The following is a 12,060-nucleotide window of genomic DNA, read 5'->3' as shown; positions in this document are numbered from 1 at the left end:
TTATAGGCCTAGCTAACTCGCTAGGTTCTACCTAGTAGTACATGATTTTTAATCGTCATTGTGTTAAATGCTAAAAAAACCCAAGTGCGATGCTATACATGCTATCGATCGCCATCGCGCTTCTATATATTTTATGCATTGTTTTTTTTTTGATTTCTGTATTTTAAGGCAGCAAGATCCCCCAAAAAAACCTGTTCAAAAAATGTTCGATTCGTGTTCTACTGAGGGCGTATAAACCGCGACACAGATTTTCAATTTTTGAATTCTTTTTGCTGTATGCACAAGATCAAGATAGCAAGGAAATTGTACGTTTCAGGAGAAATTAGGGGGCATATATTTAATTAAACTTGTCAAAAAGACTGGTGGTGTAGGGGCGTTTAATAAAAGAAATATGGTATGCAGGCCTACATATCTTGCGAATACACTTAAAGGCCATTTTGGCATGTTGCGCATTATAAGCTGTAGGGCGTGGGCGTGGTTAGTGCAAGAAAGTCGTATCTACATTTTTGTCATTCTGCAGGAGAGGCATTTTTGTGTTTCAAAGTTTTTCTTATTTTGTTTTTAAACTTTAATTATTTTTAAAATTAAAAATTGAATTAATTGCTTTTGACTAAATATAATACTATCTTAACACACATGTGCATTTTCTTATGTGATCAAGCAAAAACAGTCTGAATTCGGTGATTTTCAATTTCTTATTGGATAGTAAATTTTTTTGCTTGATCACATGATTGATATAATTAATCCATTAATACAGTACTAAAACTAAATGTTGCTCAAAATGCAGTTAAGACTTTCTTGCTCTGACCTGTTGGAGTGGCATGTTATTTTAATATTATTTCATGTTATTTGCAATTTAATTATAGTGGAAACTCATTATAACGCAGTTGTAAGGGGCAGAGAAATTAGTTCTTTATACCGTATCCTAATTTTGTTATATCAGGGTTGTAAAAACAATAAATAACAAAAGAATTTTGTATCTTGGTTCTGGAAAAACACTTCTTTATAACAGGGTTTTTCTTGTATCAGATTTCGTTATAATGAGGTTTTACTGTACAATTAATTTAAAATTACTGTAAGACAATAATTTGTTCTTTGTTAACTTTAATTCTTTTGTTCTTTTTTTTTCATTTGGAATTAGATGCCGCATGATGGCGTGTCGTCTGGGATCTTGAACTGTGGACAGCTTGACCGTTGCACCGCATGACCAGGACCAGGAACAGCATCATCGTCGCTGTCTTCTTCTGCATCTTTGTTGTTGTGTGTTGTGCATGGGCGTTGACCAGCATCTTCGTCTTCGACAATTGCCTCTAACTTTATGTTTTATGCATGGGCGTGAATTTACTTGTCACTGCTATTACATTGAGATTTTGGCATTTGTCTACCATCTAATACATCGTGCTGCAGCAATTTACTTAATCAGCAGTTTCCACCTTAATGACGATGGATGAAGTGCAATTGGGTTGAATGAGTATCATCTTAACTTGTGAAATCCTCTTTTAAATAAATCAATTAAACAGTGCTCATACAATTTTCTTTTTGACAGCCATGGTGTTACTGCCTTTGGTTTATTGAAAAAACATTATACAACAAAAAACAAACATTGCTGATTTGTGTTCATACAATATTGTTGACTACACATCAATGTACAATTATAATCTTCTTTTATTTGTGCTTCTGCTCAAGACCGATTGAAATTTGAATTTCAAAAATGAGCGTTTTCCAAAAAGGATGCATATCACCATTACCTACTAACTTTACTTCCAAAAATATGTTAATATGCTTGAGAATTACAAACAAATTCATGTGAATATTCAGTGTAGGCCTATTACTTCAAGACAAATACAATCGGCCACTATTACACTGTCAAAGTAGTTCAATTTTATAAATATAAAAAAATAACATGAAAATCTTAAAATGTGAATTTTTCTCATTTGTCATTGTATAGGATGTCAGGATTGATATTCCATCGGGACAACCTTCAAAAAGAGTGCCGGATATGTGGCGGCAACTTCCGCAGGCCCGGATCAAAAGCAGCAACTGTCAGCTACGATTGCAATGGTATAGACAAAAAGACAAGTGTTAAATGGTCTGTTCTCCTACACAAATATTGCGACCTAGATATCTCATCTGACAATAATAATGTGCACCCTCCAAGATTTTGCCACAATTGTCGTTCATATATGAAATCTTGCGCCCAGAAAGAGGCATGTGGCAAATCGTGGGCGAGTAAGCGATGTGCTAAGACCTGGCTACCCCACCATGCAAATAGCCAGTGTGCTTTGTGCAAAAGGCACACCCCAGGATCAGCGGGTGGGTTGAAAAAAAAAGTGAAAACTGGTCGCCCAAAGCGATCACTACCCCTGTAACAATAAATGTACACTGTGATTCTGAAGAACCATCGGCATCATTAACAGAAAATACTAGTAACCATGAACCTGCACCCCATCATGTTCCATCATTTGTACTTGACCCCGCTGCTGCTCTGGAAAGACAATATGTACCATGTAGCAGGTATGACAAAGACCTTGTAGCATCTCAGATTTCTCCAGCGTACCTTTGTCCAATTTGTTCTCAATTAATTGACAATCCAATATCAACTCAGTGTGAACATGTGTTTTGCGGTGCTTGTATTCACGCCTGGGTAGATGTATGCCAGTTTTGCCCTCAGTGTAGGGAACCTCTAAAGGATGCACCCACTATGTTTAAGCCATGTCACAGAAAAGTCTCCGAGTTCATGGCAGATGTGAAAATGATGTGTCAGTGTCAGTGGAGCATTCAAAACAAAGGTATTCCACTTCCAGAATGGTTCAACCATTTAGCGACATGCACATCTGAGGATCAATCTGTAGAACAATGGAAAACTGAAACTATTGCATTATGGCATAAAAAAGTAGACGCTGAAACGCAAACCGACATGTGGGATGAAACTGGTAATGAGCGTGAAACACAGCAAATGTTTTTGGATATCACTACTGCTGAGGAAGATGAGGGTGACATGTGCAGTGCAGACAATGACACAAGTGCTGATGACGATTTCTGTGACACATCACAAGATGATGGGGTACCAAAAGCCAAGAGGAAACGGGCTTCAGGAGGTGGAAGGCCTAAGAATGACATGATGGTGATTAAACAGCAGTCACAAAATCTTAGGCTTGCTCTTATAAAAAAACAAATTAGTGATTTTGCAAAGGAGAATGCAGAAGACATTCACAGCGTTTATTTTGCATTGCTCCACAACTACCTCAGGTCAATTCAAAATTTTCTCTAGCAACAGACATCGTCAAGCTATACGAGACTGGCTCCTTATCAATGACACCAGATGCCTGTTTGGCTCTGCGTGTCAATACATTTTCTTCTTGTCAGCAGTACAAGAAAATATATAGAACTGTAAATGTATCATGTGGAAGCATGATTTTTGTGCCCCTGAATAAGTTGACTGAGTCAGAAATCAAATTTCTCCCAGGTAATGTTGACTACACCCTCAACCCACCACCCTTCATTGGAAGAACCCAATCAGGCGCTATTGATGTTTTGAATGAATATCCTATTGTACCAGAGATGGACCCTCCCAATGTATCTGGGTACCGCTATTATTATGACGAAGCTTTAGCTGCAGCATTAAAGGACATAGAGGGCCATTTGATAGAGGGTCTGAATAAACTGGAAGGCAATTATCGCAATAGAGTCAAAAATCTAAAAGTGTACGTCAAAGATGGTGGTGATGGGTTGGGCGATATGAAGGAAATGCGGAATCGAGGCACACTTTACCCATCCAAAGTTGTTCGGATGGCTTTTACAATTCTCTCTGTCACTGCTGTCTTAGATGACAATCAGGAAATAAAGATATTTGTGGAGGAAAAGCCCAACTCTGAAATGTGCTGTAGACCCCTTGTAGTTGCTCTTGCAGATGAACAGGACAAACGGTCATTGGCCATCATGTGCAAGCCCCTCATGTTTGAACGTGAAGCACTGCAGTCGACCACAATGACCATTGGTTCTTTATCCTTCACATTTTCAATATATGGCACCATGTATGATGAGAAAATGCTCAGAATGGGTGAAGGGATGCTCTCATCAGGCAGCAAATACTTCTGCACCCTATGTACAAAGCTGCGCACTGCTCCCATTGATGATGTCATGGATATTACAAGAACGCATGAAAACTGTATATATAACTTTGAAGCCTATGAAAGAAATGCACAACATTTAACTAGGGAAAACCTTTTAAAAGAGTCAACTGGAATAGCAAGTAAACCATTTTTATCATCGGACCCCATGATTGATGCAACGCATGCAGACATACACTGGGGTGAAAAAGTGTTCGAAATGTATGCAAGGGAAATAGCACAGGTGTATGATCCAAATAAAGAACTCACACAAGAGGATAAGGCTCTGGTCAAAGATGGGGCAGTTCGTTTAAAAAAGTTCTGCAGAGAAGAACTGGGACTTAAAAAGGAACTAATGATGGTCGGAAATTTTGCCAGGGAAATGTTAAAGCCCAAAACTGTCCAAACTCTTTGCGATATGCTCCTACCACCACAACGTCACAATGCTGTGAAACAGTATATAGCACTGCTATCACAAATGAGAACAATATACAGAGCAACAAACCCAGAAATTGGATCCGTAGACACATACAGGGAGTTGTCAAGCACATTCAAGACTCTATTAACCAATGAATTCAAATATGCATTTCCACTTTCAAATTACCAACATAAAGTACTTGATCATGTACCAGATCTCATAATTCAATTTGGATCTGTTGGGAAATTTTCAACTGAACCAGTAGAAGCGGGTAACAAACTTTGTAGGAGATTTCGGAAATGCAACGCATATAAATCTCCAACTATGGAGATGCTGCACATCTTGAAATACCATTGGTTATATACCATGAAGTCTTTGCAGATGCTAGTGAGAGACAAAGCTAACTTTCACTGTGGATTTTGTAGAGAGTTGGGTCACACAGCCAGAACATGTGCTAAGAAAACAAACTCATCTTTGAGTAATTAGCCCATGGAATGATATTGTGACAGTGTACCACAAAACAGAACTAGTTATGTGTATAATACTGTAAAAGTCAATATTTTCGCGATTTTGAAGATTTTATCAATTGCGCGAGAATTAAATTTCGCAGTTTTGATATTGATACAATAGAAACCTAATTCAAAAGGTTATTTTCGCGAGTTTTTATTTTCGCGATTTTATGTCCACTCGCGAAATTCGGAAAATAAAAACCTCGCGAAAATTTCCACTTTTACAGTAATATAAAACAAATAATTTCTGAACAGGTTGACATTCCTAAGAAGCAATATGGACATGCAATATATTATTTGTGAAGCTCATTGTGAAGAGAAAATTATTTTGCATGCTCAATATCTCAAGAGAAAATGCAGAATTTACAGTCCATTTGTGGTAGACAGTTACAAATTATGAAAATTGCATATAGGAGTACTTTGTTTATCAACTGTGTACACCAAATTTTGGTTGTTTACAAGATATTTCACATATATATGTAAGAAGCGATCAAGCAAAATCAGTTGGAACTCGGAAATATTAAATTTTCAGCTTCTTATAGAACAGTAAAAAGCATAATTTACAAAAGTGAAATTGAACAACCAGTTCCAAAGATATGAGCAATTAAAGAGTTTCCAAAACAATGGGAAACAAAAGGAAATATTTTCTTTGTTACGCTATATCTCAAAATATTTCCGAGTTTCGATTGCTTTTGCTTGAATTCTTTACAAGACGCACCCATTGAATAAGAATGTATGTTAAAATAATTCAAAATTGTCAAAATAAAAACCTCAGATACATGTTTGTTACCTATTGTCCCAACACTGCCCTTATGAAATAGCAATTTTTCTGCTGTGAATTGAAGGTCACTTAATATAGAAACTGAACAACCAGATAAAGAGATGCAGGTAACTAATGTTGTGAAAGCGGTGTACACGTAGGACGCAAAGTATTTGTACAATTACATGTAGCCATGCAAAATGTGTTTTTGTTTGACTTGACAATGCCAATACTCATTGACCTTTTTGACATGACACACAAGTGTGCCTCACCTTACTACTTGCGGCTAGCTGGCGTTTAGACAGTTTAATTCCAGCGCAAATACAATGAAATATTTTTAAGCATTGTACACATCGCACTGTTTCCTGAAGTTTACCTTCAGTGCGACAATTGTCATGTTCACATTTGGTAAAGCATGATTGGCATTGGCAAGTCATTACATTGAAATCATGTATTTCAAATCCCTCTAAATACACACATTTTGCATGAAACCAACGGCTACACAAATCACACTTAGCGTAACTGAGCTTCTGTCGCCGTTCTTCTGGTAAGTTGTTGAGGTCACACCCATCTTGATTACACATCCAATCCTCCTCTTCATCACTACTTCCACTCTCACTTCTTTCACCAAATCCCAGCAAAGTGGAAAGAGGAACATCCTCATCATCTTCAAATTCCTGTGATGATGTGATGTCCTGCTCAGTATCTACCTCTGCTTCTTCCTCTTCCATCTCCGCTTCCTGGGCAGCTTCCACAACATCAGGTACCTGAACCTCTTGATTTGCTTGTGCAATTTCACCTGTCTCCAAATCAAGTTTGAAAACATCATCAGAAGTGCATAACATTAAATTTGATCCGCTTACTCCTCCAAAACACCCCCTTCCGCCTAAATTATGACTAGATATGACTTCACTCTGAAAATTGTCTGAGGTTTTTATTTTGATAAGTTTGTTATTACTGGCAACTATAATCTCATTAGTAGTAACATCCTTGAAAGCAACAGAGTTTCCAAGCTTATGTGGGAATGGAACAGTATGAACATGATATGTTTCTAGGTTTATAATGTCCAAATGTTCAAATTTTTTTTCCAGATCATCACCATAAGAACCACCAAAAATAACTAAATCATTCCCCACTACCTCAGCATTGTGGAAGGCTCTTGATTGGATTCCATTTAGCCACACTTTCCTCCAAGTTGATGAATTAATATCAAATAAAAATAAATGGGGTTCCACAGCGGATGTTCTGTAACTGTAGCTTGAATACGTTAAGCCACCAAAAACAGCCACTGCATTTTTGCTGGCAATGAATGTTGTTGTGTGGCCGAAACACTTTTGGGGTTGTTGACCATTGCCAATAACTTTTTCAAATCTAAAATTACTGTTATTAGCATTAACGGTCAACTTCAACATGTCTTGACATGCATCCTGCAAGTATGTTTGACCACCAAATACAAAGACAGTATTGGTGTCAGGGACAGGGCAAAACTTGGTTGCATACCGGGCAGAGGGGTAAATAGAATCTCTTGTGTAGGAGCGTACTGACTTAATGACTCCTTCTGTGGTAATGGTAAGCATGCCTGTGTCACTGGCAGGATTTTTTGTATCTGTCCAGACAACTAGGCTGCCATTCCTTCCAAAAGCTGGACATGATGTTACTCCAAACTGGTATCTTGATAATCTCTCCATTCTTCTTAAGTCAGTACGCTCCTACACAATAGATTCTATTAACCCCTAGGCCCCTCTGCTTATATATGTATGAGTATTATCGCACTGCCTACAGACAGGCTGTACTTATTTTTACTCTGGAACCTAAAGTAGATGAGTGTATTTTTAAAGTACAGTCAACAGTACAAAATCTTGAAAACGTAAGCGTTCAAATGTTACAAGATTTGAATATAGAAACACCTAATATTGTAAAACGTTTTCCAAAATAAAAAAAATTACCCTTGGGCAATGTTTTGGACCCCTTCAGCGGAAAAGTTCGCAATTGAAAAGGTCCAAAAAATTTCAACAGTACCGGGATCAGCAGGCCTTGCCGTCTAGATTTTAAAGGCGAGCGGTTAATCACTCGGTAGCATGATGCTAGGCGAGTGGTCGAATTTTCACAAATATCGCTTATTTGGGTATAATCAAGTAAAGCTTTGGTCTTAAAACGGTATATCTATGTATTTATGTTGAAATGCGCGCGAAGCGAGCTAAAATTTTTGACTTTTTCCGCTTGGAGGGGGCACAAAATCGATTAAATGCTGAATTGGTTGATTCGATGGTAGATTTTGGGAGATTCGCGGCGAGTGATATTAAATGTCTATGGCGAGTGGAAAATCGCTCGCTAGAAATCGAGTTTGGGCGAGTGGAAAATCGCTCCCTAGAAATCGAGTTTGGGCGAGCGGTGGCGAGCGAGAGCGATCGCTCGCCTCAAACGGCAAGGCCTGGATCAGGGTTTACTTTAACGCACAAAACATGTGTATTTACGCATTCACTCACTTTGCAGACCCCTTCAAATCCACAGTTCAAAGTCCAACACGTACAAAATCTTGAAAACGTATGCTTTCAAATATAGAAACACCCAATATTGTTAAAAACGTTTTCCAATATAAAAAATACTCCTTGGGCAATGTTTTGGACCCCTTCAGCGGAAAAGTTCACAACTGAAAAGGTCAAAAAAATTTCAACAGTACCGGGATCAGGGTTTACTTTAACGCACAACGCATTCACTCACTTTGCAAACCCCTTCAAATCCAAAGTTCAAAGTCCAACGCGTACAAAATCTTGAAAAGGTACGCTTTCAAATTTTACAAGATTTGAATATAGTGAGGAGGACGACCTCACTGATTTTTTTTTAATTATTTTTTTTACACGATTATATTGTACTTTTATTAAACCAATAAACCCTGCAGAATCAAGACTCTAGGTGTTGTAGTTTTGTCAAAATCCAAGATTTGCATTAATATCAGAAATACATGTACACATCTAGTCCGAATAATCAGACTCAGAACAAAATATTAATTTCTGACATGACCCTGTTCTGTGTCTGAACTGTTAAATCTTGATGGCAAAGTGGACAAAAGAAGCACATGGTCCTACTTCAGTTTTTTAATCCCCTATTCATGTTGCGTGAATCACTCTATTGTGGACCATCCTTTTGATACTTGAGTATTTGGACAAGCGGAACAGTTTTGACAGACTACCTCTCTGTTTGTAAACAAACGAGGACTCGCCGAATAGGAAAGTCAGCGTAATAGTACGGCACTGGTAAACATCAGGATCTGTATCTGTATCTGTGTAGCAGTCCTTGGCACAGTGCAGTGCACAGGTGATGATTTGATAGCAATTGATCTGGATGAGAGTGCCGAGATTCACAGTCCAACTCGGGAGTCCAACACCTTAACCGCTAGGCCACACTCAAGCTACCTGCACAAATGAAATGAATGAAATGTATGATAAAGTGGTGTCAATAAGGTACTACTACTAGTAGAATATTTTTCAAAGACCTTTCATACTGACCGACCGATTGCGTAAAAAGGATTAGGTCACACTCAGTGTTCGATTTACCTGGATTAGCGTAGCAAAATGCTACACACATTTTTGTGATTGCTACTCAAATCTGAAAGTGAGTAGCAGTTTTTGCTACACAAAAAATAGATGAAAAATGAGCCCTGTGAACACCTGCTTTGATTGAAAAGTCTATCCTCAATTTAGGCCACTGTTCATACAAGGATAGAGCTCAACATTGAAAAGGTCCAAAAAATTTCAAAAGTACCAGGATCAGCAGGCCTTGCCGTCTAGATTTTTAAAGGCGAGTGGTTAATCGCTCGCTAGCATGATGCTAGGCGAGTGGTCGAATTTTCACAAATATCACTTATTTGGGTATAATCAAGTAAAGCTTTGGTCTTAAAACGGTATCTATGTATTTATGTTGAAATGCGCGCAAAGCGAGCTAACTTTTTCCGCTTTGAGGGGGCACAAAATCGATTAAATGCTGAATTGGTTGATTCGATGGTAGATTTTGGGAGATTCGCGGCGAGTGATATTAAATGTCTATGGCGAGTAGAAAATCGCTCGCTAGAAATTGAGTTTGGGCGAGCGAGAGCGATCGCTCGCCTCAAACGGCAAGGCCTGGATCAAGGTTTACTTTAACGCACAAAACATGTGTATAAACGCATTCACTCACTTTGCAGACCCCTTCAAATCCACTTTCCGAATAGGAAAGTCAGCATAACAGTATGGCACTGGTATACATCAGGATCTGTATCTGTATCTGTGTAGCAGTCCTTGGCACAGTGCACAGGTGATGATTTGATAGCAATTGATCTGGATGAGAGTGCCGAGATTCACAGTCCAACCCAGAAGTCCAACACCAAAACCACTAGGCCACGCTCAAGCTACATGCACAAATGAAATGTATGATAAAGTGATGTCAATAAGGTACTACTACTAGTAGAATATTTTTCAAAGACCTTTCATACTGACCAACCGATTGCGTAAAAAGGATTAGGCCACTGTTCATACAAGGATAGAGCTCAACATGCATCATCAGAATCAGTGAAACATGACATCATTAAATTATAAAGCAATGGAAATTTGGGAGTAAATAAAGCCGGTCACAGCAAGTATAATACCCAAAAGAGCTGCTCAAAATGCATCTCATGATACTCCAGCCCCACACAGTGACTATATTGTGCCGTAAACAGTTCCAAATCGGGCAGCGTGAAAGGTCTTTGCAAATGGGTGTAGTGACATGGTCAAGATAAGAAATACAAGACAAGTATTTATAGGCCACAATTAAATGAATGAATGCGAGCGTGTACACAAAACATGTGACACGCACACTATTCATGTTTTCCATCCATGTAGCAATTTTATTTAACATGCACAATTCAAAACATGTGAGACTACACGTGTCACACACGTACACGTGTTGGGAAATACAAGGATTAATTTACACTGGGTTTCAGAGAAGAATGGCAGTCCCTTGCTCAGTTTGACGTTCTCTAGAACTAGTAGAAGAGCACCGAACTGCGCTGACCAACGTTTTGACGTGTAATCAGCCATTTAGATTATCGGTCTGTTGTTATAATTATTATGATTGTCGGACAATTGAATCACGACCCCACTTCTGTGTGTTTACGCTCTGAAAATTTTTATAACTGCCATTTTTTTCTCTAACAACAACTGTATATTTGTATTAAAATCATGACAATTTACATGCCTATTGCCCTATATGGCAAGCCAAATAAATGCACACTACTGTAACTGTACATGTATATATAAACAAACCCATCATAGTAGTGATAGTCACTCAGTGATAGTTGAATTTGAAACTAGTGTGCAGAATGAGTATCCATACTAGTCACGATTATCGCACTTTCAGTTTCCCACGCGTTTGAACGGGAATTGGATTGCCTACTTTTTCGATGTCTAGTGAGCAAATTTTTTTATTTTTTTGAGAAAATGATGTCAAATTTTCTATTCTGTATTGTTTGGTAATAATGTCTTTTGCCAATAGTATGTTTAAAGTTGTAATTTTGTGTTTTGATCGCAAAGATCGGATATTTTCGTTCGATTCAATTCTGAACCCTTCGCAAGGGTGCCGATTTCGCAGAACTTTGACGATAATTTTGCCTTTTGGACACTAAAATGCTTTCGATCCTTAATTTTGTTTCAACCGAGTCTTAAATTAGCAAGCACAATACGGTTGGTACCACTTTTATATACATTGATAAAATTTTAAAGATTTTTTTCAAGTTTTTAACCGGTATAAGCGTTAAGTGTGTATTTCCATTGACATCCAAAATGGGAAATACGAGTCTGATGGACATAGGAACGGCGTCCATGAGACTCAGCGAGTCTAATCCATACATGCATGGAATTGATATGTCATGTATGTGTTTATAAGTCATCATCACATATGGAAATTGTAAGCTTGCAAATTATTAATTGCAATTGCATGCCTGTTTGTATGTACCGTTTGTACGTGTGAATAGTCATGATAGTATACATGAAAACTGTGATTTTTTAGCATCATGGCATAGTGATAGTCATGCACGCGAGTGCAATGTTTACGTACCTTTCGAGCGAAAATCCGACTTACGTCTACCTTTGCGCACTCACACCCTCTTCGTGTGATTCCTTGTGGAACGTTGAAGAGTATTTCAAAGAAGAAGAAGAAGAATGTTGATCATGAAACGCAATGTTTTGCCACTGGTTTTTGCAGAAAAGCTTACGGTGAACAAAACAGCTGGGTGTAGCATGGGTGTAGACG

The 12,060-nt window shown here is 38.2% G+C and overlaps 2 protein-coding genes across 2 annotated transcripts; one reads left to right on the top strand and one right to left on the bottom strand.

The window, feature by feature from the left end:
- The first annotated feature begins 3,411 nt into the window (after nucleotides 1-3,411).
- LOC140163652 (V(D)J recombination-activating protein 1-like) lies at nucleotides 3,412-5,013 on the top strand. The gene has a single exon (XM_072186967.1). The coding sequence runs from the start codon at nucleotides 3,412-3,414 to the stop codon at nucleotides 5,011-5,013; it is 1,602 nt and encodes a 533-aa protein (XP_072043068.1).
- Nucleotides 5,014-5,066: 53 nt separating this feature from the next.
- Nucleotides 5,067-12,023, bottom strand: LOC140164785 (uncharacterized). The gene is made up of 3 exons (XM_072188151.1): nucleotides 11,866-12,023; nucleotides 9,970-10,180; nucleotides 5,067-9,209 (listed from the first exon to the last, which is right to left on the bottom strand). Exon 3 carries the CDS (start codon nucleotides 7,482-7,484, stop codon nucleotides 6,030-6,032), a length of 1,455 nt encoding a protein of 484 aa, XP_072044252.1. The 5' UTR covers nucleotides 7,485-9,209; nucleotides 9,970-10,180; nucleotides 11,866-12,023; the 3' UTR covers nucleotides 5,067-6,029.
- Nucleotides 12,024-12,060: the final 37 nt, after the last annotated feature.

Source organism: Amphiura filiformis, chromosome 11, assembly GCF_039555335.1.
Source record: "Amphiura filiformis chromosome 11, Afil_fr2py, whole genome shotgun sequence".
Taxonomy (NCBI): Eukaryota; Metazoa; Echinodermata; class Ophiuroidea; order Amphilepidida; family Amphiuridae; genus Amphiura; species Amphiura filiformis.
This window is presented reverse-complemented; position numbering and strand designations above follow the sequence as displayed.

What these genes read in the sequence shown, in the direction of transcription:
- LOC140163652 (XM_072186967.1), top strand. Translation starts at nt 3,412, where the DNA reads ATGATTTTTGTGCCCCTGAATAAGTTGACTGAGTCAGAAATCAAATTT.
- LOC140164785 (XM_072188151.1), bottom strand. Translation starts at nt 7,484, where the DNA reads ATGGAGAGATTATCAAGATACCAGTTTGGAGTAACATCATGTCCAGCT.